At 39.7% G+C, this 27,454-nt stretch overlaps 1 protein-coding gene and 1 non-coding gene across 5 annotated transcripts in view; one reads left to right on the top strand and one right to left on the bottom strand.

Annotated features, from left to right (window-relative positions):
* The window catches only part of Armh3 (armadillo like helical domain containing 3), a 158,859-nt gene extending 132,649 nt beyond the window's left edge, over positions 1–26,210 (bottom strand). Inside the window, exons 1-8 of one of the 4 annotated variants that reach the window (XM_074078457.1) lie at positions 26,047–26,210; positions 14,535–14,647; positions 11,662–11,718; positions 11,404–11,550; positions 9,785–9,892; positions 4,557–4,649; positions 3,617–3,691; positions 3,406–3,492 (exon numbers count right to left, since the gene is read on the bottom strand). In XM_074078457.1, the coding sequence (XP_073934558.1) occupies positions 3,406–3,492; positions 3,617–3,691; positions 4,557–4,649; positions 9,785–9,892; positions 11,404–11,550; positions 11,662–11,718; positions 14,535–14,636 (669 nt within the window). In that variant the 5' untranslated portion in view covers positions 14,637–14,647; positions 26,047–26,210. The remainder of the gene's footprint in view (positions 1–3,405; positions 3,493–3,616; positions 3,692–4,556; positions 4,650–9,784; positions 9,893–11,403; positions 11,551–11,661; positions 11,719–14,534; positions 14,648–26,046) is intronic. The other 3 variants (XM_074078455.1, XM_020171230.2, XM_074078456.1) reach the window with 3 other exon arrangements.
* On the top strand, positions 22,340–22,441 carry LOC141425187 (U6 spliceosomal RNA). The gene has a single exon (XR_012450277.1). It is a non-coding gene; the product is annotated as a U6 spliceosomal RNA (small nuclear RNA).
* Positions 26,211–27,454: the final 1,244 nt, after the last annotated feature.

Raw genomic sequence — 27,454 nt, 5'->3', positions numbered from 1 at the left:
TTTTGTGATTTTTTTTTTTTCCAAGATAGGGTCTTGAGAATTATTTAATTATTTGCCCAGGGCTGGCGTTGAACTTCAATCCTCCTGATCTCAGCCTCCCAGGTAACTAGGATTACAAGCATGAGGTACTAGCACCCGGCTTAAAAACTGGCCCAAAGAAATGTTCTTTAGGAAAAACAGGAAAGAGAAAAAAAGAAAAGGAACAATTTACAAATAGATATAATAAACATTTTGTAATTTAGGGGAACAGTAGGCTTAGAGCAGCAATGGGGTTTAAGTCATGTATCTCAGGAAACTTTGGCCAGTCTGGAAGGTCAGGATCTTAATGGAAGGTCAGGATCTGAATGCTATGAAAGAATCCAATACACTGATTATTCTTGACACTGTATACCTATTGAGTGGTCATTGGTATGTTTTGTTTTGTTTGAGGTACTGGAGTTTGAACTCAGGGCGTACACCTTGAGCCACTCCATTAGCCTTTTTGGTGATGGATTTTTCAAGATAGGGTCTCTAGGACTATTTGCCTGGGCTGGCTTCAAACCATAATCTTCCTGATCTCTACCTCCTGAGTAGCTAGGAGAACAGGCATGGGCCATGGGTGCCCAGCTGCTAGTCGTTTTTTAAAACTGTAAACAATCTACTTTTAATCCACAAAACAGACTTACTAACTAAGTGAGTCTTCATAAGATCACTCCATTAGGTCCCTGCTTTTTTTTTTTTTTTTAATTGGGGATTTAAGCTCAGGGCCTAGCATATGCTACACAAGTGATCCCTTCATTTTGAACTATTTTTGTTTGCTTGTTTTTTGGTTTTATTTGACCCTGCTTTATTTGATCTAAATTTCACTTTCTTTTTTTTAATTTTATTTTTGAGTTACCATACTACTAATCCCCATAATACATGGGGATTCCACTGTGATAATTCCATACATGTATACAGTGTACCTTGAAAAGTTCACCCCATTGTATTTCCATTCCCTGTCGCCCTCCTTTCCCCTTTATCAGTATTTGGTGGGTTTCATTATGCTGTCTTCATATGCATGTATGCAGCATGCATCCATTCTCTTCGCCCCTCAGTATCCTTTCCTTTCTTCTTCTCCCCCTTCATTTTTCACTGTTCTTCCCTAGATCTTTACCTTTTTTTCCCTTTTTTTGCTTCCTTTATCTTTTTAGTTGAAATGACTGAAATGGAATATAATAGCTCAAGTGGAAAAAAACTATACATTTACTACATGACATCTTTTCCATCACTTCTATTTCTTACATCCAACAACTTATTTGCCTTCTATTCTTAGCTGAGTACCTAACCTCTCTAAAACCTCTGCACCTTCCTAGAAAATGTTCCCACTTACCCAACTGGTCACGGAATCAACTATTATGGTAGCTAGAATGCTCTTTTCCCCAACATACCCTCTCTACTGTTTTACTAAAATTCACTAGCTTTTGATTTTACTATGTTCATCTAAAACTGAAATTCCTCATGTTCCTGTCAAAAACCTTGCTTCACCATTGTCACCAGGCCTCCCTAATGGTCCTTGGTGAGTGACTTATATCAAAAGCTGCAGAGTCCAGATAAATTATGCCCACCAGCTCACCCCTGCCCACTATATTGGGACTTCAGACAAATCAGAGATGCATACCTCACTTCAGAAATACGATTTTCTCCAGCTTGTTGGCCATGTAGCATTTTTCAGGCTGACATTTCAGAGAGCACTACTGGGCTCTGCCAGGGTTCAGTTTACATTTAAAGAAGCCAAGCCATTGTCTCAGAATGGCCCACATTCACCAGAATGTTCTAAAAATATTCATTACTGATGATGTTGCATTCCTATCAAATATAACGCAACTTTATTTAACTATCCTCAGCAGTTTTCCTCAGCTATTTTTCTTACTGGTGTAATAAGGCCCTAGAGGCTTTTACACATGACAGAGATCATAACGGCTACTACGTCAGCCACTCCAGATTACCAGTAAAACAGGTGTTGGTGATAAATTACATATTTATTAGGAGCTCTATACCCCATTCATCAGTTCCTCCAAGACAATGAAAGTGATCATCTCTTGGGATTTATAACACGTTAACATTGCTTCACATATTCTAGTCCCTCATTTAGTATTTCTTTTTCAGAGCCTCTCCTTTCAGATCTCTCCTTGTAAGAATCAGCTCAAATTGATTTCAAACTATCTGAATAAATTATAACTAGGAATTGTATCAAAAATCACTAAGTAAAGAGCCAGAAACTCAGAAAAGAAAACCCTCTCTCCAGTGGCATGTTTCTCATAGCAATGCTACTTATTAAGTGAAGAAAGTCAGGATACCCTCAGTCAGAATTCAGAAACGTGCTCCTGGTGTATAGGATTGTGACAAATGCTTCCTACTTCTGGAAAGCAATTCACATGAAAGCCCCTGATCTTCCTTGAGCATCTCCTTCGTTTTCTGTGTATTCTGCCTTTTAAGAGGAACCAAGTACCTACACCAAGGTATGTATAAATCTCTGGGTTCTGCTCATCATTTCAAAAGCCTATAACCAAGGATTAGAGGTGTAGCTCAAGTGGTAGGGTGCCTGCCTAACAATCTCGAAGCCTTGAGTTCAAACCCCAGTACCACCAAGAAAAAGAAAAAAACCTGTAGCAGTAAGGCATAGTGGCACATGCTTGTAATCCCAGCACTCAAGAAGCTGAGGCAGGAGGATTACATTGTGAGACTTGTTTCAATGACCCCATCCCCAAAAAAATCCCTGTAAATCCATATCCTGATTAACTCAGAGGCAAATAGAACTCCAGAATTGATATTCAATTAAAATCTTCATTAAAATCAGAACGAATTCCCAGACCAACAGTGATATTCATAGAAGCAGACTATATTAAGGAAATCTAATATACAAAAATCCAATCTTTCAAAGCAGAGGCACTAGGTCAATGGGTCTTAATCCTGGCTAATCAACATACTCAACTGGGGATTTTTTTTAAAAAATCATCAGTGAAGCTGGGTGGCTTATGCCTGTAATCTTAGCTACTCAGGAGGCAGAGATCAGGAAGACTGTGGTTCAAAGCCAGACCCAGGCAAATAGTTTGAGAGACCGTCTTAGAAAAACCCTTCACAAAAAACGGCTGGTAGAATGGCTCAAGGTGTAGTCCCTGAGTTCAAGCCCCAGTACTACAAAAAAACGGTCCACTTAAACTGAGTACTGGTGGCTCACACTTGTAAATCCTAGCTATTTAGGAGGCTGAGAATGGGAGGACCTCGGTTTGTGGCCAGCCAAGCAAACAGTTTGAGACCCCCACCTCCAAAATAACCAGAGCAAAATAGACTGGAGGTGTGGCTGAAGCACTAGAGCACCTGCTTTGCAAGCTCAAGACCCTGAATTCAAACCCCAGTCCCACCAAAACAAAAAGGCCCACCTACCTCATATTTTCTGTAGTTTACCAACAAAGCCAAGAGCACAACAGCATCATACCCATGCTCCCTACGACTTGGGGGATGGGAAAGTATCTGTAACAAGAATCAGAAATGCATAACTGTTAAGTACTAGCTCCTGGTTCCTGGGAAGACAGACCATAAAAACTTAAGGAGACAGTATACCCAAAAGAGAAAAGTCATAAGAAAACTGACCTACCTGTAAAATTGCTTCAAATATGCTGTTGATCATTACATATTCCAAGATAGTGTTCTGGCTGATGTTGTCTGTTACCTGAATGCAATAAAGGGCTTTTTTAAGGTCTGCACTGAAGTATTCTAATATTGCATTTGTATCTCTTATCCTAGCATCTAAGAGTGAAACAGAAATGCTAGAACAGACTACTAGATGCTTAGCAGATCTTTCATAAGCATCCCAAAGCTACAGAGCCTAAACAGACAGATTCGATGAGGGTAGGAAATTAGCTAATCACAATTTCCCAGCTGGATGTCATGGTTCATGCCTGTAATCCAGGAGGCTGAGGCAGGAAGATGACAAGTCTACAAGATTCTGTCTCAAAAAGCCAAAAAAATTCCTAAATCTTTAAATTATTATTGTTTCTCTTATACCCCACAAGTATTTGCTTAACAGTTCTTAAGTTTCATTCCTCAAATGCACATGAAGAGGTTTATGAATACAAAAGTCTTCAAGACATGGCAGAGAAAGGGAACCACCTGAAGTGATTCAACAGCACCTCACTCTCCTTCTACTAGTAAGTAAAGGCAAGCCTCCAGTTATAAAATCAAAACCAGAACAAACAAAAATATTCAGAATCATAGAACCATTCCAAATGAAACCTGATGAGAAGGACAAATGTGATAATGCAGAAGATGGGTGTTCTCCTGGAATGATCCTTCTAAAGTGTAAGTATCACATAGCCTGCAAGCTAAAAATGCCAACAGTTGCTCCAAAGAGTAACTTCTAGGAAGCAAAAGACTATGAAACTAACTTCCTTCTACATATTTAGACACAGGAGAGTGATACAATACTCCAATAACAATTTTTTTCTTTTTCCTTCTAATTTGGGGCTCAACTATTCAAATAAGTTTGCCCTGCTTTTAATTAATATCCTTAACAAACATAAAAATGGGTCACTTACAGTCACTAAGCAGAGAAGAAGTTTCAGACATAAACTCTTCAGACTTTCAGAACCTTCTGCACAAAGCAATGAATCCAAACTCTCCATCAAGTTCTGAGAAAGAGAACCATTAAATATTAAAGCATACCAAATAACATTTACACCCACATCTGTACAACTGTAGGTTATGTTACACAGGATAATATGAATAACATACAATGAGGCAACTGTTATTAAGGTCAAAGAAAAAGAAGACTTCAAAGTCTAGCTATCTGGGGGGAAATGCTTTAGAACTAACTGCACAGAACAATAAAGAAGTCACTTTTACCAAATGCGTGCTTATAGCCTATCATCCACATATAAATGTTTAGATTAGAATTAGGTAAATTGAGCCAAGTGCTGGTGGTTCATGCCTATAATCCTAGCTACCTGGGAGATCGGAAGGATCACAGTTAGAAGCTACCCTGGGCAAATAGTTCTCGAGACCCCATCTCCAAAATAAACAAAGCAAAACAGACTAGAGGTGTGGCACAGGAAGAACACCTACTTTCCAAGCACAAAATACTGAATTCAAACCCCCATCCCACTAAAAAAATAAATAGAATTAGGTAAATTGAAAAGGGAAACTTCATTGCTTGTTAAAGAAAGTATATCACTCAACACAGGCACATTGAATAAATGACAAAGACAGAATATCACTCACTACTAGCCATCACTGGCTATATGTATAATCTATCCTGGTCAACTCCAGTTAGCAATGTGACTGGAATTTGTCACTTGCACTAGCATCTCTTTTGAACTTCAGAGTTGTATACTCTAAGTTGTACAACTTGTTTGACAGTTTCACTCACATATCCTGTGTCTCTTGCTTGACATAGCCAAAATGGAACTCATTATTTCCCCTATGTCTATACTTCCTTATTTATTCTTTATTAAATAAAGGGGGAGAATGGATGAAAAACGGGCATTTGCCATCCTGGAAGGCCAAGCTAAAGATTCAAAGTAAGTTGCTTCCAGCTGGAAATGGGGCTCAAGTGGCAGAGTGCCTGCCTATCAAGTGTGAGGTCCTGAAATCAAACCCTAGTATTGCCAAAAAAAGCTGTGTCAGTTCAATTCAATAAATGTGAGCACCTACTCTATGCTAAATAATATGCCTTCAAAGGATATAAGAAAAAATAACCCTTGCTCTCATGGCATTTTTTTTTTTAGTCTAATAGGAGGGAAAAATAAGCAAATAGTTTTAATTCAGAAATATACAGGGGAGAGGGAGGGGGTGGAGTGGGTGGTAAGGGAGGGGGTGGGAGCAGGGGGAGAAATGACCCAAGCCTTGTATGCACATATGAATAATAAAAGAAAAAAAAAAGAAATATACATGGAGGAAGAAAATTAGCTCAAAAGTCATCTATTCCAGGACCTCTGAGGGGTGTTATTTTTGAAAAATCAGTAGGAATTAATTAAAATTTGAGGAGGAAAGAGATTCCAGATAGGCATCAGCATGCTCAAAGACACAAAGGAGCAAGGGTTGGTGATTCATGCCTATAATCTCAGCACTTGGGAGGCTAAGGTAAAAGGATCTAGAGTTTGAGGATGGCCGGGGGCTATGTAAAGAAACCCTGGCCTGGAAGAAAAAAAAGGACATATGAGGAATGAAATAAATGGTACTTAGAAACCAGGCATGGTGGTACATGCCTGTAATCTTAGCACTATGGGGGCTGAAACAGGAGGACTGCAAGTTTGAGGTCAGCCTGGACTGCACAGTGAGACCCTGTCTAAGAAAAACAACCAGGCACTGGTGGCTCACGCCTGTAATTCTAGCTACTTGGAAGGCTGAGATCTGGAAGATCACAGTTGGAAGCCAACCCAAACAGTACTTGAGATCCCACCTCCCAAAGGAAAAAAAAAAAGGAAGAGCAAAATGGACTGGAGTTATGGTTCAAGCAGTACGCCTGCTTTGCAAGTATGAAGCCCTGAGTACAAACCCCAATCCCACCAGGGAAAAAAAAAAAAAAAAAAAAAAAAGGCCCTAGATAGAATGCAAGTAGTCTGTTATGGCAGTATAGAGTGAGGCACAGTGGTGAGAAATGAGACTGATAGTGCAGGTCCTCAAAGTTTAATAAGGCTAACTTACAAACTTTTTACTCTGTTAGGAATAGGAGACTAATGAAGGGTCTTAAGCAGGAATGATCTGAGTATAAGATACATCATTCTAATGTCACTGTGAATGACAGATTTAAAAATGGTAGCCTGGAGGGATGAAGACCAATGAGAACTAATCTATCAATTCCCTGAGCTATGTCTATTTGCCTCTATATAAGTGCTTACCACTTATTTAGAGGCAACAAATATTTGTCAAAAAAGAGAATGAGGGGAAAAAAGAGGATAAAGGAGAATGATGAGGGGGGTGAATTCAAATATGATATGTTTGCTATATTGTAAGAACTTTTGTAAATGCCATTATGTACATTATGTACACCCACCCAGCACAACAATAAAAAAATAAAAAATAAATGAATGAATGACAGGGATGGAGGTATGGCTCAAGTGGTAGAGTGTCTGCCTTATAAGCATAAAGCCCTGAGTTCAAATCCCATTTCCACCAAAAAAAATAAAATAAAAGAATGAAGGCATTACCATCACTGCTATAGTTTAAGTGAGAGATAATAGGAACAGTGACAGTGAAGGGGGAACAGGTATGGGAATTATGTGCTAAGGTAAGACTACCTGTGGTGATCATCTGGAGATAAAAGAGAGAACTTCCATGTTTTTGGCTTGGGGGACTAAGAAGAAGTGAATAAAGAACAGACACAGGAAAAACAATGAATTCCGTTTTGGACATGTCAAGCAAGAGACACTTACAGGATACGTGAATGAGAATATCCAAGAAAAAAAAAAAAAGAATATCCAATAAGTTCTTAGAGTATACAACTCTGCAGTTCAAGAGAGGATGTTACGGCTAACAGTAAGAGACAGTAAGTAGTCATCAGCATATAAACAGAAATTACAAAAATGAGAATGAAAGAGATGTCTTAGATTTTACCACAACATATATATGAACTGTAAGAGACCAGAATTTTAAAATGGTGCTAGGTACTATATCTTTGAATATTCATAACCTTTTTGGTAACCTAACCACTACTAGGATTTCTTTAGTAGACAGATGTAAGTTTAGTGAATGACAGAAGACAAGTTCCACAAAGTTCTTATTGTAAACATCATTCAATCATTCAAGATAGAATCAAAAACTGCAAATCATATATTGACAAGGGGCTTATATATAGAATATAAAGAATTCTTACAACAATAAAAAGATAACCTAATCTAGACATGGGCAAATGATTTAAATAAATATTTCTCCAAAAAAATGGAATAAAACAAAAACCAAATTGTTAATGTGATGTGGAAAAATCAGATCCTTCATACATTGCTGGTAAAATTGCAAAATGGAATAACTACTATAAAAAAATGATTTGGCAGCTTCTCAAATATTAAAAGCAGTTACTATATGACCCAGCAATTCTACTTACTACTAGGTATATGACTAAGAGAATTGAAAACATCCATCTATGCAAAAACTTACATGTAAATGTACAGAGTAGCATTATTCACAAGAGACAAAATGTTGAAACAACCCAAATGTCCATCAAATGAGGAATGAATAAACTGTAATATACCTATCCAATGGAGTATAATTTCACACACACACACAAAAGTAATGAAATACCAATACATTTAATAACATGGACGAAAACTGAAATACTATGCTAAGTAAATATCAGAAAGAAAAAGCCACATATGATTCCACTTATATTAAGTATCGAGAGTAGGTGAATTCAGAGACATATAGGAAATTAATAGTTTCCAGGGGCTATGGAGAGGAGGTAATAAGGAGTAACTGCTAATGGGTACATGTTTTCTTTTTGAGGATAATGAAAATGGGTTCTGAAAATAATAATGGTGATAACTATTCAATTCTGTGAAAATACTAAAGTGGATTATACACTTTAAAAAGGTGAATTATATATGTGGATTATTAAGCTGTTATTAAAAGAAAATAATGTCCAACAGTAGATATAAAAATTCTCAACTGGGCATGGGGGTACATGCTTATACTCCCAGCTACTGAGGAGGGTGAGGAAGAAGGAACACTTGAGCCCTAAAGTTCGAGACCAGCCTGAGCAACATAGTGGCACTCAAAAAAACAGAAGACTCTGAGTGGGAGAACACTTGACCAGCATGCACAATACCCTTGGGTTCAATCCCCAGCACTACAAATCAATCAATCAATAAATAAATTTATTCTTACATATTAATTTGCTATATTTTATTTAAATTCATAAATGTTGCCCGGTGTGGCTCAAGCCTGTTAAGTCTTTCTACTTAAGCAGTGGAGATTGGGAGGAATGAGGTTGAAGACCACCCTCAGCAAAAAAGTTCAAGAGACCTCATCTCAACCAATAGCTAGAGGCTGGTGGAGTGGCAAGAAAAAAAAACAACAACTGGGAGCAGTGGAATGGCAGCTACTCAGTGAAGCATAATTGGGAGGATCACAGTCCAGGCCAGCACAAGCATAAAGCAAGACCCTACCTCAAAAACAACCAATGCAGCCCTGAGTTCAAACCCCACCCCAAACAAACAAACAAAAACTAACCAATGCAAATAGGGCTGGTAGAATGGCTCAAGTGGATGAGTTCCTGCTTAGCAAGCATGAGGCTCTAAGTTTTCCAGTACTGCCTTAAATAAACAAATATTTGTACAAAGGTATGACTATATTGATATAAATAACAAAATAAACTATACAGTCTATATCCTACAGGGAAAGGATACCTCAATTCAAATTTAACTGAAAATTTTCCTTTATTCAGATAAAATCTGTTAAGTAAAAACATCCAGTCCAGAGGCCAGAGGCTAATGCCTATAATCCTTGGGAGGCTAAGATCAGAAGGATCTTGGTTCAAGGCCAGCCCAGGCAAACAGTTCAACAGACTCCATCTCCCAAAATAATCAGAGCAAAATGGACTGGTGGTATGGCTCAAGCAGTAGAGTGCCTGCTTTGCAGGTACATAACCCTGAGTTCAAACCCCAGTCACACACACGCACATGCACACACACACACAAATCCATATAAAAGACCAATTGCAATCATCTTTATCTATCTGAATCCGTATCTTCTAGTGCATGTCTGCAGATGGCACCCATGAACAATTGTCAGAAGCAGCCATTCACAGGCATATCCACAGCTTATGCCTCACCTTCATGCACAGCTCCGCCTTATCAAAGCCCATCAGCATGTTGATAATGTCAAACCCAGAGGTAGACTTATTCTTTTGGTGGACTCCCCGAATAAGTGCACACAATGTCTGCAGAGATGAGAGAATGAATTATGTGCAGAGAGGAACTCTCAAAATTAGAAGGGCACTAAATTTGTAGCCTCACAATGCAACCTCAGAACCATCTCCTTACAAAGCTGACCTTCAATTTCTGTTACTCTGATTTCTAAAACATAGTCTAAGTCTTAACAAAACCCAGGAATTAAAAGAGAAACAGTAACTGAGGCTGTTGTCATCCTCAGTTTTTGTTCTGTCGGCCATTCCTTTTTTCTTTTTTTTGTTTTTTTGGTGGTAATGGGGTTTGAAACTCAGGGCCTTATGCTTACAAGGCAGCTGCTCTAAATTTTGTTGGGGTTTTTTTTTTTGGTCATCTCTTTTTTAAAATTATACTACAAACAGAGTATAAGGAGATATTCAAAACTAAAAAATATTTCCTGAATTTGAATTGTGGGATTGATAAATGTTTTATTAATTTTTTTTTTTTTGGCAGTATTAGGCTTTGAACTCAGGGCCTCATGCTTGCTAGGCAGGCACCATACCACTTGGGCCACTCTGCCACCTCTTTTTATGTGATTTTTTTGTTTGTTTTTTTGAGACAGGGTCTCACAAATTATTTGCCCAAGGCTGGCTTCAAACTGCGACCCTCCTGATCTCTGCCTCCTGAGTAGCTAGGGTTACAGTACCACCACAGAGAGAGAGAGAGAGAGAGAGAAAGAGAGAGACAGAGACCCACCCTATTCAAAAACTAAGTAAAGCAAAAAGGGGGGGTGGGTGTAACTCAAGTGACAGAGTGCTTGCCTAGTAAGCACAGACCCTGAGGGTCAAAACCCAGAACTGCCAAAAAAAAAAAAAAAAAGGCTGTTGAATGAATCTTCCTTCCTCATGATGATGCCACTTAGCATTAAGGACAGTGAGTCTTGTAGAGATGTAGTTCAGTGATAGAGCGCTCGCCTAGCATATGTAAGCCCTGGGTTTCATCCCCAGGACCTTTAAAAGATTTTTTAAAAAAGTGATTCTTAATGTTTTTTGAGTTATAGACCCCTTTACAAATCTGATAAAAAGACAAACGCTAGTGGCTTATGCCTGTTAAGAACCCCTCATTTCCAAAATAACCACAGCAAAATGGACTGGAAGTGTGGCTCAAGCAGTAGAGTACCCGCTTTGCAAGCACAAAGCCCTGAGTTCAAACCCCAGTCCCACCAAAAAGCAAAAAGAGTATCTTCTAATGTTTGCTATAATTATCTTTGCCTTAGTTTCTTCTCTTCTTTCTTTCCTCAAGTAATAACAAAAATTTTGTCAATCTGTCTTGGTGTTAAATTAAATTATACAAATGAACAAGATTATTACTGTAAGCATCAATTTGTTTAAACAGGAAGATGACTAAACAAATAAGATACAGATATTTGATTACTTAAAGAAATTTTAAAAAGAAAAGAAAGCCTCATACCTAAGGGCAATTTTAGGTTCCTCAGGTTCCAACAGATAGTTTATAATTCATTTCTCCTGTTAAACAAGACTTCCCCAGTCTCCCAGCCTTGTACCTGTAATGCATTGACAACTCGAATTGGATGCTCCTCTCCCAGAGCCTGGATGCAGTGCTGAAATAAACAATTAATATTGTCCTTGATCTTCATTAACTCCTCACCATCAAGGGATTCCAGCTTGCCTTCTAGGTATTCTAAATTCACCTGCCAATGAAACAATAAGGGCCTAAGCACGTTTTTAGTGTAGCAACTAGAATATAATATGGCAATTTCGGTTTCCAGGAAAACCCACATATGCCACCTAGCCCTACTTACCTTCATAAGGAAGAGCTCCTCCCAAAACCGAGGACTACACTTACTAGGGTCCTCTGTCTGAAACAAGAAGATAAGCCATGTTCAACTTTCCCAGCTTACAAGCATTAAGACTACATATAGTCAAGTTTAGCTTTTGAAATTAACTTTGAAAATGTTTTTCATCCTCAATTGCTATAATGAAGAGAAGAACAACAGTTTTTTATTTTGAGATTTTGTTTTTTACTAAAGAAAGACATTACACATGGATAGATATTCCTTGCACCAAAAGTTAAATAATGCTTCAAATAATTTCCTTCAAATATTTCTCTTCTAGAAAGAACTGAACCTAAACATACGATTAAGTCAGTCATGTTACAATACATCCCCTTTATACTTAGAAAGTGTTCTTCTCAAACCCATTCACAGATAAAATACAACTGCTCAGCGAGGAAGGGCAGTTATTATCATTGTCCTCCTTCCAGGAAAGAGGGTCCACAAAGTGAAGTGACCTACAGAAGTACAGGATTCAGAACCCAGATCATCCAAGTAATCTTGCAATGGTTTTTACATCATAATCATGTTTTAACTGTTTATACTTGCATTTAGTTCTTTGTTATTTGGCAGTAGTTTGTTGGTGGTACTGAGGTTTGAACTCAGGGCCTTAAGCACTCTACCTCTTGAGCCATGCTTCCAGCTCTAGTTCCCTGTTTGTTACTGTTGTTTGTGGTGCTGGGGATTGAACCCAGGCCTCATACATGGCATTTAGTCCTTTCACAGCTTTTTTTTTTTTTTGGTCAGGACTGGGATTTGAACTCAGGGCTTCACGCTTGCAAAGAAGGAACTCTACACTTGAACCATACCTCCTGTCTATTTTGCTCTGGTTATTTTGGAGATGGGGTCTTGCAAACTATTTGCCCAAACTATAGCCTCAAACCATGATCCTCCAGATTTCAGCCTCCCAAGAAGCTAGGATTACAAGCATGAGCCACCAGCACCTAACTTGTAGAGATCTTAACATGTTCTTTTCTTAATTCAAATTGATCCAAAAGCTAGCAAAATTATAATGCTAAATTCCAAAATTTGTTAGCAATAATTTTCAAACAGAAATTCTAGGAAGTCAGAAGTTTAGTGGGTTAAATAAGAAAAAGAGAAGGAAGTCCTACTTCACAGGCAGGCTAATGACACAACAAAATCAGCATGACAATTGCCCACTACCACCTTATCTTAATCTGACCTTTGAAAATTACTACCACAAAGATCTTAATTGGTTAAGAACTCCTAGTCTAAAAAAAAATTTACTAAGAATCTTTTCTGGATTTTTAATTGAGAACTGGGCATACAGGTAGAGATGCAACATCACTAGCTTACTCATAAGGTACTCATTTAGACAACTTTTTCTACCACTTTCTCTCAAGTCTTCTTCCGGATCAGGGATTAATTTTGACCCTTGCATTTCTGTAAGGTCATTTTGTTGTCTACAAATGATAAACAGGGAACTGATGGACTAGGCCATTCCCATCCCCAAAGCTCAAAGAAGATTTATATGTAGACCCAGCTGTATTTATTTCCTCTCTATAGCTACTTGTACTACTTGGACAACTGTATTAATTTTCTGCATGTCAAATTCTATCTTCAAGGCTTACCAACAGTTCAGTCTTTTTTTTTTTTTTTTTTTTTTAATTTAGCTGAGTGCACTGTTTATTCTGAGCCATCCATGAAAAAGCTGAAAGAGTTAGAGGTTTGGAGTTAGGTACCAGTCAAATCGTAACTCCATCACTCTCCTATTGTGGTCCCATTATCTCATCTGTAAAATGAGGGTATTACCAACATTCTCACAGAGCTCTTGTCAGAATTAAAACTAATGAATTTAGTGACACATTTGGAATAGTGCCAGTTACATAGTAGGAACTCAATATATGATAACCCTCCAAGCATTACTCTATATATCCTACTAATAAAACCAGAATTTCAGAGGGCAAGTACTCCCACGTGGTGTCTACTTACTCTAACCTTCCTTCATAGGGTATATTTTATAACATAAGCTTGGACCATGGTCAATTAACAGTTCTGAAGACTGAAAGAAATCTCCAATCCAATTGCTAATAATTCTTCAGTTATCACATGTAGTTGAAAAATGATATAGTCTAAACAATTGTTCTGGCCACCAACAACTTGGATGGAACGCAGTAATGCATTTTTTTTTTTTAATATCTGAATTATAAAGGCTGGAGGCATGACTCAAGTTGTAGGGCAAGCACAAGGTCCTAAATTCCCTAGTAGCACAAAAATAAAAATTAAAAAAATAGAGCCAGACACTGATGGCCCACACCTATAATCCTACCTCCTTGAGAGGCAGAAATCAGAAGGATCAAGGTTCAAGGCCAGCCCAAGCAAAGCAAAACAAAACAAAAAAAATTAACACAAAACAGGGCTGGTGGATGGAGAACACCTGCCTAGCAAGCACAAGGCCCTGAGTTCAAACCTCTAGTACCAACTCCCCAAAAAAAAAAAAGTTGTTTGGAAAAGAAATTTCCCCAGCCTTCTTCCCTCTTTCCAATTGCTTTACCCAGTTCATGGCAAAAACGTGTAAAAACACAGTAATAGGGTTGGAGGTGTGGCTCAAGTGCTAGAGCACCTGCCTAGTAAGCATGAGCCCTAAGTTCAAACTGCAGTACCATAAAAAAGAACATAATAACAGTCTATAGTAATTAATACATGATCATAATCCCTACTATGAGAACTTATCCTTGTCCTCGAGCTCCTCCCTCCCTCTTCTCTTTCCCCAACCTCTTTTACCAGTTTGAAAGCAGCAGACAGAGGTAAGGTTTTTTCTCATTTTAGAATAAGAAATTAAGGAATCAAGTTGTGCAGTATGACAGGGCTCCAGGCCTTACCATGAAGATCTCATCATACATCAGTACCACTTTTTCCTTTAGTGGTTTTTTGGATGCTGAAGATTTCCGGAGCAAACCTCCCCGTTTCTCTACTTGTGCCATTGTTAAAGAACCTGTGGAAGAAAAAAAAAAAGTCACACTTTGGGGCAGTGAAAAAAATCTGTACAACACTATACAGTGGATAGATGTCAGGATAAATTTGTCCAAACCCATGGAACATACAACCCCAAGAATGTACCCTACATCATTGGGTGACAGTGATGTATAAGTAAATGTATGCTCATCAACTATAAAAAAATACCACTCTGGTGGGAGATACTGCTAAAGGGGGAGGCTGTCAATAATATAGAGACAGAGAACACATGGGGTATCTCTGTACCTTCCTATCGATCTTGTTATGAACCTTAAAAAGCTCCAAAAACATAAAGTCTTTTCTCCCCTTCCCCCTAACATCAACTGAAAGGAAGGAAGGAAGGAAGGAAGGAAGGAAGGAAGGAAAAAGAAAGTTACAGTCACTGTCAGAATCCTCTCCTCGATGCTAGAGAGTCTATTGATATTTCAATGGGAAATTTTACAGGAAGAAGAAATGATAAACAACCATGCTGGCTATAGATCTTGTACATCTGTCCAACACTCCCTGCCTGGACCAGGTAATGTCAAGGTTTAAATTATCACATGGCCTACAGCACAACACATTTTACATCCTTAAAATGCACCAGTGGACAAGGCTTAAAGCAGATCCAAAACCAAACAGGAAAGTGTAACTAGCTCCATCTGTAATAGGTCTGGCTGTATATCTGAGGTTGATAGACGGAAGACTGCAAAGCACACACTGCCCATGGACTGGTGGTGAAGTTAAATTTCAAATATTGATCGAGCTTAGGACTATTAAGGAAGGAAGTGTGCTGCAGACTGATGTGCTCCATCAATTTCTCCAAAGTGAGTAGGTCCTCCTCACTGCAAAGTACTTGGCCTTCACTGCCTCATAAATCACATTGCACTTGACTGTCTTCAGAAATTCCTCTGGAAAGAGATTCAAGGCAGAAAATAGCAATTAAGAGGCCAAAATATGATTTCAAAATAACTGAATATAATCATATCCTACTTTCAAATTTAACTGTATATATTTGTAACCCTATTTTAGATCAAATTTTAATGTATTTTTCAATTCTATATAAAAGCGGTCCCAGAATGATGCTCAAATTTTCCACTCTTGCTTCAAGGAATTCTCAATTTTTCTTCCAAGTGAGAACTTAAAATCCTACAGGTTTCCACTATAGATTTACATGTATTCCCTCACCTCTCAGATTTGTTCTATTGTTGACAAAGATTCCGCACCCCTCCTTAAATCTTAAGTTCTTGGTATGAAATTTAAACCCATCCAAAGACAACTACAGAAGACTACAAAGAGCCTGATTTTATTTCCAGATACTTGTAAACCAGCAGAACTAATTTTGTTCCATGGCTTTTGGAACATATATACTACTTTTTCCAATCAAAATCAATTCAACACTGGAGTTTGAACTAAGGGCCTCGAGCTTGCTAGGCAGGTACTCTACCACTTGAGCCACTCCACCAGCCCTTTCTTATGATGGATTTTTTTCCAGATAGGGTCTCATGAACTATTTGCTCAGAGCTGGCTTCAACCACAATCTTCCTGATCTCTGTCTCCTGAGTAGCTAAGATTACAGGGGTGAGCCAAGGGAGCATTACCAAAATCACAATTTTGTTTAAAGAAGAGATGCACTGCCAAGTGTAGTACTGGATACCTATAATCCCAACTACTTGAGAGATAAAGGCGGGAGAATCCTGAGTTCTAGTCTATCTGAGGCAAAATTAATGAGACCCTATTTCAAAAACAAAATATAAACAAAAGGACTGGGGGCATGGTTCAAGTGGTGGAGTGTTTGCCTATGGTACATAAAGCCTGGGTTCAATCCCTAGTATTGAGAAGGGGGTCGGGGGAGAGATGCACCCAACAGTACAAAAGATTCTATCTTAAGACATCATCTTTATTTAATACATACAGTCAAAACAGATAGAAGATTCTCCTTTGAGTGTACAACAAAGCCCAAAAAACTTCCCCAACTAGATATTAAACATATTTAGCACAGGGACTTCATCTTATACTTTTTCTATTTTAAGTACTTGATTCTTGGTAAGTACTTAGCAGAAGCTGTTCACTGATTCTAAAATAAAAAGGAAAACTCCTGAAAAGTCTGTAGGTCTGGCCAGTCATGGTGGTTCATATCTGTAACTCAGGAGGAAGAGGCAGAACAATCAAGAGTTCAAGTGCAGCCTATGCTACATAGTTTATTTACGACAGCCTAAACTACGTAACAACACCCTGTACTGAAAAAAAAAAAAAAAAAAGCCCAAGAGCTGGAGATGTAGCTCAGTAGGTAGAAAGCTTGGGTAGCATGTACAAAGCCTGACATTTGGTCCCCAGCACAGAAGGAAGAAAAAGTCCTAAAATATTTAAGCTGTCAAATTCTTCTATGGTCTAGAGAAAACTTAAAAAGAGAGAGAGAGAGAGAAGACACTTTTAGACACTTTACATTGTATTAATCAAGACTTTGACTTAAAGCATGAAATACTTGAACCCTGTTTTGAACCCCATTCAAAACATTCCTGTGTCTTTTAAATAGGCTGTGAAGAGAAAGATGTCCTTATCCTGGGCAAATAAACTGGAAATCTAGAGGATCCTATTAAAATAAATCAAAAGCAATGCAACTCTGGATATAGACTCTTGCATGTGCTCAGTTTCAACCAGTTGATTAGCATGAACATCAGGAACCAGGAGTTCCTGGATGTGAAAAGCACAAGTTTACAAACATCCCCCTATGAGAATTTATAACAGGGTTACGGGTAATTAATGTCCACCCCAATTCTAATAAACTCAACTCTCTCTCAGAATCAATACTTTCTAATAAGCAAAAGGGAACAGGAGAGAAGAGAAAAACAATTCCAGCCCAAACTACCAAATTGTCTAAGAAAATGAATTATTTTCACCACTCTCCTTCCATTTAGAGCAGGGAGAAATTCAGCCAAGGGCTTCAATTCATTACTCTTTTTCATCAACACAGGCAACTGGAATTTACCACCCAAGACGCCTGAAATGTGACTGGAAACTGACAGCACAGTCTCCTCTTACTCCAGCACTCCTATGCATGGAACACAGCAAACAAGGATTTCTGGAGTGGTAGAATGGGAGAAGTGTAGAACTCTCAGAAAAGTTTTTGAGTCTTAGTAATTAAGTCTGTGCTCCTAAATTATAAAGCAAAATATCTGGTTGGTAAAGCACCTAGTTGCAGCACATCAGTAATACTAGTGCAACTTGTTTCCATTCTCCCAATGCTTTTAAATTCTTTTTACAACCATTCCCCATTGTAGAGAACCAGTACCAGCTGAGGAGCTGCCAGCCAGCAGAACTGAGACTAGCACACAGGCCTCCCAGCCAACTAGGCAACTCTGTGCTTCTCAAATTCCTCACGAGTAAGAGGATGGGGGGAGGGGAGGATGCTAGAGGCTCACTTCTATAATCCTAGCTACTCAGGAAGCAGAGATAGGGAGGATCATGGTTCAAGACCAGTCCAGGCAAAGAGTTCATGAGACCCTCATCTTGAAAATAACTAAAGCAAAATGGACTGAAGATACGGCTCAAGTGGTAGAGCACCTGAGGTCCTGAGTTCAAACACCAGTACTGTCAAAGAAAAAAAACCCTCAAGTCAAACTTCTCCACTGTCAAATATGCAAGGAATGTTAGTTACATGTAGCTAGTTGCTTATTCATTTATTTTATTGTCTTCTTAAGTACCACCCATGCCAACCCTAGGACCAGTAAATGAGTTTAATTCACTCTAGCTGGGCATGGTGTTACACACCTGTAATCCTACCACCCAAGAGTTTGAAGCAGGAGAATCTCCTGCTCAAGACCAGCCTTAACTACATACCAAATTTGAGGCCAGCCTGGGCTACACAGTGACATCCTGGCCAAGGGTCAGGATCTGATTTCCAGAGTTGCCAGATAGTCTTTCAAAAGTTTTAGGTTATAGCACATTTTTTTTTTTCTTTGCAATGCTGGAGACCAAATCGAGAGCCGTCTGAATGCTAGGCAAGTACTCTCACCACTGAGCTAAATCCCCAGCCCCTAGCTTCAATTTTTATACACTATAAGTTTCTCTTCCCTCTGTCCATCTCAATTTGCCCACAGCTTTCTGTAGACTTCCAAATTAAATGGTCTAGGAATCTATGTTCACACATCTAATAGACTGTTAACAAATATCACCCTTTATGTTCAGACAGACTCAAAAACACTGTTTTAACAATGCTAAGGTAAGCATCTTAAAACACTTTGGCCAGATGCTGGTGGCTCACACCTGTAATTCTAGTTATTTGGGAGGCTAAGATTCGGAGGATCGAGGCTGAAGACCGTCCAGACGAGTAATTCCCGAGATCCCACCTTCATAATAACCAGAGCAAAATGAACTCTACCACAGCAGTAGTACAGATAAAATAATTACAAGAAGGGAGGGGCTGTAGGTGTAGCTCAGTGATAGAACACTTGCTTAGCATGTGTGAGACCCTGGATTCAGTCTCCAGTACCATACACATAAAAAAATAAATAAATAAAAAGAAGAGGAAAGAAGGGAAGTGAATAAAAGCAAGTGTGCCCATAATTTAGAAAGAAAAATGTATGCACAGATCAGATATTCACTTATTCATTCAACAATTTTTTTTTTTTTTTGCAGTACTGGAGCTTGAACTCAGGGCCTACACCTTGAGACACTCCTCCAGGTCTTTTTTTTTGTGTTTGTGTGACGGGTTTTTTTCAAGATAGGGTCTCTTGAAAAAACCTAGCTGGCTTCGAACCACAATCCTCCTGATCTCTGCCTCCTGAGTAGCTAGGATTACAGGTGTGCGCCACTAGCGCCCAGCTTTGAGTACATTTTATATGTCCAGACACTAGGGATGCTGCAGTAAAAAAGACAGGAAAGATGTCTTCACTCACAAAATTTTCATTCCAGTAGAGGGGAACCAAACAAGTAAGATAAGGTGAGACCATACCTTATAGGGGAACTACTTTACATTGGAATATTAAAGTAGGTCTCGCTGAGAAAGTGATACTGGGCTGAGATGCAAAACAACAGGAAGGAAATCAGTCATGTGAAAATCTTGGGGAAGTGTTCCAGATGGAGGGAGTAACAAGTGCAAGACCTGGAAATTTGAGTACATTGGTATGTTCAAGAGACAGAGAAGCCAGAGCTCCTCATTAGAGCATACTCGTTCTCAAATGTTTTTGTGAAGTTTATTGAAATGTTTATTTTGTGCATGTAAATTTTTTTTAATATATAAAGATAATTCAAATACCCATCAGCAGAATGGAAAAATGACAGTAAATTGATATAATAATTTATAAAATTATATTCATGCAGGCATTTATAAGACATTATTGATACATGAAACAGCATAGTTAAGTCCCACAGAGAATGTGAATAATAAAATACAGGAGAGTACAACCTGATGATTTCATTTATATGCAGGCAAAAGGCAAAACTATGGTAACAGTAGTGGGAAAATGAATGGCTAGGAGCACAATGAAGCCTTCTGAAGTACCAGGACTGTCACTAAACTTTTTTTTTTTTTTTTTTGGCAGCACTCTTATCACTTGAGCCACTTATCATCCTGATGTGAGTGGAGGTCACACAAATGGGTACATGGCAAAATATCATTAACTTTGCCGGGTACTGGTAGCTCACGCCTGTAATCCTAGCTACTAAGGATGCAAGAGACCAGGAAGATTGGGGTTTGAAGCCAGCCAGGGCAAATAATTCAAGAGATCCTATCTCGAAAAAACCCACCACAAAAAAGGACTGGTGGAGTGGCTCAAGATACAGACCCTGAGTTCAAACTCCAATACCGCAAAAACAAAATAAATAAAAAATAAAAATCATTAACTTCATATTATGTAAGTTGTCCCTTAATTTAAAAACTAAAGTCTACATGTGTTCACATGTATATGAAAATTTAACAGCATCCATGAGAATACTAGACTGGAATACTCAGGACATCAATTTAAAATTATAAGTAAGTATTTATTATAAATAAATAAATTTTAAAACAAAGAGTTAACACTTATTTAGTGGTACGATGTACCAAGAGGTGCTTTAAGCATTTTATACACATTAAATTCATTTTATCCACTTAACAGTCCTATGATCCAGGAAGCTTACAATGAGAAAACTAAAGTATAAAGTTTAAAAAAAAAATTGCATCTGGCTAGCAAGCACAAGACCTCAGTACTACCAAATGTTAAAAAAAAAAAAACTTTACCATGAGTAGGGATTCAAACCCAGACAATCTGATGTCAGAGTTCCTGCTTTCATCCACTGCACTGTAATGTCTCTTAAAAAGTAAAAGAATAAGTGGAAGTAGTATAACCTACATATAACAAAGTCACAACCTCCAGAAAAACTGTGAAGAGGTTCCAGTCAAGTGAATAAGGAGTATATATTTAATGGTCTTAATAAACAAACTGTGAAGAGTCTAAATATCTTTTTTTTTTTTTTTTTTTTGGCAGTACTGGTGATCCTCACACATGCTAGGCAAGTACTCCACAGCTGAGCTATACCCTCAGATTTTTTTTGTGGAACTGGGGATCAAACCCAAGGCCTCATGCATGCTAGGCAAACATTCAACCACTGAGCTACATCCCCAGTCTACCCTCAGGCTTTGAACAGAAGTGATTATCTGTACAGAGAAAAAAAAAAGAAAGGATGAATAAAACTTCTGCATTCTTTAGAAAAGACACTAGAGTAACACTGCCTCTTGCATTTCATTCTCCCCACAATACCTCACCAACAGGCATCCTCTTTCTTTGAAATCTTAGGCCCAGTCTGCCCATCTTGGAAAGATCACCATAAAACACACTGATTACAGTAATTCACAATGTTTAGTGAAAGTGATGAAAGTTCAATACTGTTATCTGCTCAAGAGTTTATTTTAGCCCAGTGTGGAATGCACACCTGTAATTCTAGCACTTGGAAGGCAGAGGCAGGAGGACTGCTGAGTTTGAAACCAGCCTGCACTACACAGCAAGACCCTATCTCAAAAAGGAAAAGGAGAGAGGGAATGTGGCCCAGTGGTAGAGTGCTTTCCTAGGTAGCATGCATGAGATACTAATTTCAATCCCCAGTGCCACCAAAACAAACAACTCTCTGCATTTAATCTCTCCCATAGTCAGACAAAGTAGGCACTACTGCCCTGGTTATATGAAGATGTTTACTTTGATCAAAGTAACACATCTGGCAAGGGATAAAGCTACTAAATCTTTTTCTCTGGTAACCAACCATTCTTCCCATCAGAATGTCCTGTCAGTGCAAAATTCAGGTACTAGTAACTAGTAGAACATTAAAAATCAGCCAGGTGCGGGTGCCTCAAGCCTATAATCCTAGCTACTTAGGAGGCTGAGATCAGGAGGATTGTGGTTCAACACCAGCCTGGACAAATAATTTGAAAGGCCCCCTTCTCCAAATTAACCAGATCAAAATAAAATGGAGGCATGGCTCAAGTGGTAGAGTACCTGCTTTGCAGGCACGAAGCCCTAAGTCCAAACACTAGTCCCACAAAAGAAGTGAGAACCAACTCCAAGTTCAGAAAATGCTGACTGAAAACTCACAAAAAAAAAAAAAAGTTTCAGTTAAAGTTACAATTCTATGCCTACTCCAAACTGATCCATAATATCAACATTCCCACTTTATCCAAAAAAGTTAGTCAATTCACTAACCAGACTAAATAAGCACAAGTACTTGCTTCAACAACATATATACTAAAATTGGAACGATACAGAGATTAGCATGGCCCCTGCACAAGGATGACAAGCAAATTCATGAAGTGTTCCATAAAAAATATAAACACATGAGCCACTAAAAGCAAAGTCTGTACTGTGTGTGTGTGTGTGTGTGTGTGTGTGTGTGTGTGTGTGTGTGTGTCTGTATAAGTGCACACTTGCGCTCTGGACAGTGTTCAGAATGTGTGGTTAGCCTATATTTGAAAGCAGACGTAACTCAGAGACTTTCCCAAGACTAGCAAAACCAGAAATTTCAGTCTCTAGGTATCAGCCACAGTCTATGCCTGCTACAGGTGAATTAGCTTCAAAGAAGATAATTCAGGCTAAGGATGTAATGTATTGCTAGGTCTAATCCCTAGCACCACACACACAAGAAAGATGACAGAGACAGAGAGAGTGAGAATCCAGCTTGGCACCCGTGTCCTAGCTACTCAGGAGGCAGAGATCAGGAGGATCATTATTTGAAGCCAACCTGGGCAAATAGTTCCTAAAACCCCATCTTAAAAATATCCAGTTCGAAGACAGCCCAGGCAAATAGTTCACAAGAATCTATCTAGTAAAAAAACCCATCACAAAAAAAGGACTGGTGGAGTGGCTCAAGATGTAGGCCCTGAGTTCAAACCCCATTACAGCAAAAAAAAAAAAAAAAAAATCCAACACAAACAGGGCTGGCAGAGTGGCTCAAGAGGTAGAGTGCCTGCCTAGTGTGAGACCCTGAGATCAAACCCACCCCAGTACTGCCCCCCACCCCAAAAAAAAAAAAGTAGGACCCAACCAAGCACCAGTAGGTTACACCTGTAATACTAGCTACTTGGGAGTCTGGATTGGGAGAATCAGCCCAGGCCAATCATGAGGACCGCCCCCCCCACTCCCATCTCCAAAATAACCAAACCAAAATGGCCTGGAGGTGTAGCTCAAGCAGTAGCGTGCCTGCTTTGCCAAGCATGAAGCCCTAAGTTCAAACCCTAGTGTCACCAAAAAAAAAAAAAAAAAGGGGGGGAGGTGGGGGAACCAACTCCTCCAAATTCACAGGATTTCAGGAACTTCTGATTGAAAACCACATTTTTCTGACATCTCCCAAAATGAGAATTCAATCTAAGATCCTCTTCTCAATGAGCAGGAGCCTCTTGCAAGTTAATACTATCTCCTACTAAGGCCTGAACTTCCTCAAGCAGCATGACATCATTCATAGCTTCTCATTTCCTTTCCTGTTAAACCACACAAGCCTCATAAAAACCAACTCCCCAAAGACAAAATGAAAAATGACAGGGTTGGGGATATAACTCAGTGGTAGAACACCTGTCTAGCATGCATGAGGTGCTGGGTTCAATCCCCAGCACTGCAAAAAAAAACGGAACAGAAAATGAACATTGTAAAACAGACTATTATAATCTCAAAGTAAGTCTAAAAAAGTAACCACAACCTTACAAAGTCAACTGATTCTCTGCTCCTTTAATAACTAACATATATCAAGACCTTATAACACAAGCATAGTCTAAGACAAAAAGTGACTAAAAGGGCCGGGGATGTGGCTCAGTGGTTAAATGTTTGCCTAGCATGTACAAGGCCCTGGGTTTGATCCCCAGTACCATCAGGAAAAAAAAAGAAAATTACTAAGTATGGTCCTTGACTTGAGAAGTTCACTATTAGACAGAAATACACATCCTAATACTTACTAATAAGCAAAGAGAACAAACATTTTACCCAATTTTTTTTTTTCAGTACTGGAGTTTGAACTCAGAGCCTCATGCTTGCTAGGCAGGCACTCTACCACTTTAGCCACTCCTCCAGCCCTCCCAGAATTTTTTTTTTAATATGACCTCATTTATCCAGAGATTTTACCAAGCTATTCAGCTCACTAGGACTCCTTACCTCCAGCTGCCTACTAACATCTCCCTCCATACATCCTCCAAACAACTTGATCTCAGCACACCAGACTGTCAGCATTAACCTTTAAAATCTGTCCCGGATTGGATAAAGCACTTATTTAGCAGGTGCAAGGTACTGGGTTCAAGTCCTAACACTGCCCAAAAAAAAATCTGCTTAACTTTTTCTATATCCTAAAATTTAGAATCCCCGTCAATGAAATCTCATCTTGAGTTAAAAATCTTAGATTCTACTCTCTTCCTAAATAGCCACAAAGTAATGGTGCATCTATCTCACAACTATTTCTAAAATCCATTCCCATCTCTTTATTATCACAGTCATAATTTATTCAGGATTTCAGTCAACCTACTAGAGTAAGGTTCTAGACAGGCATGGGTGGCTCACGCCTGTAATCCTAGCTACTCAGGAGGCAGAGATCAGGAGGATAGAGGTTTGAAGCCAGCCAGGGCAAATATTCCAGAGACCCTATCTCAAAAATAACCCATCACAAAAAAGGGCTGGTGGAGTGGCTCAAGGTGTAGGCCCTGAGTTCAAGCCCCAGTACCACAAAAAAATGTTCTTTCTTCCCCTCACATTTTTCACCATGCCTTTGCAAAGGCTGTTTTCTCCAACTCAAATGTCTATTTGAGCTCCTACTCATCCTTCAACACCCAATTCAAGAATCTGTTCCCTACGTAGATCTCCTTGACTCTCCCAGGCCATGGCAGTATTCCTCCACACTGTACACATGTTCTCATTATGTGGATATGTAACACACTGCACTACAAAAATTCGTGGAAATATGTCCTTCTGAAGTCCTTGAGCAAAGATACTATTTCTAATCTCAGTGCCAGTTACACAGTAAGTGCTCAAAAACTGTATGTTGAAAAAAACAGCTCACTCACATACATTGTGGATCAATTTGTCATTTGTCCATATTATCCCAACTTTATGGAAATTCAAAATTTGGGGGAGAGGGTGTTTTAATTACACAAATATCGAACAAGACAATAAATTATAAAGAATTAAAATCTAATGAAGGCTTCCTTATTCACTATGAATGGGAATTCTTTTTACAATCCTAACACGAGGAATCTAATCTAGACTCTGAAATCCTGAAAGCCCTGACAAAAAATTACACTATGCACGTAAGTCCAATTAAAGACACACTGGAAATAATTCCAAGTAACATGTGCTAAGTCAAGGGCTGGGATATAAACTATTTTCCCTGGTTTACAAAGAAAGGGCTCCCACTCAATTCAAAAGTATTTCTGCAGAGGAAGAATTGGGAGAATGGGATGATGCAAAAAACACTTATAGAGCGTGGCACAAGTTTGTTCCTGCCCCATTCGCCGTCCTCAGGAAACAAGGTCTCTCTGTCCCCTGGGAACTGGCTAGCAATCCCAAGAAATACGGTCGCTGCACGGATTCCGTGGGACAGACCGGCCTTCCTCCAGCCACACTCAAAGGTTTTGGCCCACACCCTCAGAGCACCGCGAGGAAGAGTCGGGGTCAAAGGTCAACCCCTCGGGGTGGGAAGCAATGAGGCCGGCACCGGGGGTCCCGGAGGACCAGTTGCTAGAACAGCAGAGCGAACCCCAGCCCAATCCTCCCCGCTGCTCGCAGCCTCGGCAGCCGCCCTCCTTCCTTACCCTCTTCCCACCCCCGTCACTCCCGTCACCCTTGCGGTCCCCCGCAAGCTCAGGCCCCGCCCCCACAGCCGCCTTAGGGCCCAGGCCTCCTGTGGCAGGATCTGCAGCGGCCCGCCAGGTGCGAAGACCCGGCCGGCGCCGCTTACCGAGCCCCCGGCTCCGCCTCCTCCACCGCGCCGCTCCCGACACCACCGACGCCGCTGCAGCCCCGGGCTCACGGGCGCGCTCCCGACCTCCCCGACCCTTCCTCCGGTGCGCCGTGACCGCCGGGTCCTAAAGCCTGCCTCACGCTAGGTTCGTCCACGCCCGCTTCCTGAGGCTGGCTCAGACCACAATTCCCAGTGAGCACCGCAAATTCTACAACTCCCGGAAGGTATCGCGAGAAGACGTGAGCCGTGCCCACCCTCCAGAGTGCCTGCTGGATACGAATCGCAACATTGTTTCCTTTTGGATGTACTCAAGTCCTTGAGCTTGCCAGGGAGGCGTTCTACTACTACTGGATTCATATTCCCTAGTCCTTTTGGCTTTAGATGTTTTTCTTTTTCTTTCTTTTTTTTTGGTGGAACTGGAATTTGAACTCAGGGTTTCGCACTTGCAAAGGAGGCACCCCATGACTTAAGCCACACCTCCAGTCCATTTTGCTCTGGTTATTTTGAAGATAGGGTCGTCCCAACTAGTTGCCCAGGCTGGCCTTGAACTTCTACCCTCCCCATCTAAGCTTCCCAAGTAGCTGGATTACAAGCATTAAGCCACTTGTGCTCTGCTCTAGATATTTTTCTGATAGGGTTTTGCATCTATGTTCAGACCGGCCTGGACAGCGATCTTCCCTTTTATGCTTCCAGTGTTGCTGGGATGACAAGCACGGGCCAAGCTTTTACTTACTTCTTGACCCGTTTAGCTTTGACATGCAATCGGTCTTCCAAGTAGCTAGGATTACAGGCGTGAACCACAGCACCCAGCTCGATAGCTGTTTAAAAAAATAATAATAATAATGGACTCTTTGAACTCAACAATTCCTTTTAAGAATAAATGTATCCTCGAGGCCCTGAGTTCAAACCCCCATGCTGCCAAAAAATAAATAAATATATATATCCTCTAGAAACACTAGCAAAGTTTGGGGGAAAAATATTTATCTTCTAAGACGTTTATTGCAGCTTTGTAAGTGGAATACTGGAAATAAATTTTTTCATCCAACAAGTATGTGTGTGCCTAATATACATCAAACACCGTGTAATATACATCATTGACAAATAACCCGAATCTCAGTTTTCTTTTTTTTTTTTCCCCTGCACTGGGGTTTGAACTCAGGGCCTGTATCGTGAGCCACTCCACCAGCCCTTTTTGTGATGGGTTTTATCGAGATAGGGTCTCAAGGAACTATTTGCTGAGGCTGGCTTGGAGCCACAAACCTCCTGATCTCTGCCTCGTTAGTAGCTAGGAGTACAGATGTGAGCCACCAGCACCTGGCTTGAGTCTCCTTTTTCTCATATGTAAATAGAAGCTTTAAAAAAAAAAAAAAAAAACGGGCCAGTCGCTGGTGGCTCACGGCTGTAC

The sequence above is a fragment of the Castor canadensis genome, chromosome 7 (genome assembly GCF_047511655.1).
Source record: "Castor canadensis chromosome 7, mCasCan1.hap1v2, whole genome shotgun sequence".
Taxonomy (NCBI): domain Eukaryota; kingdom Metazoa; phylum Chordata; class Mammalia; order Rodentia; family Castoridae; genus Castor; species Castor canadensis.
Note: the sequence above shows the minus strand (reverse complement) of the source record. Positions and strands in the feature narration are given on the sequence as shown.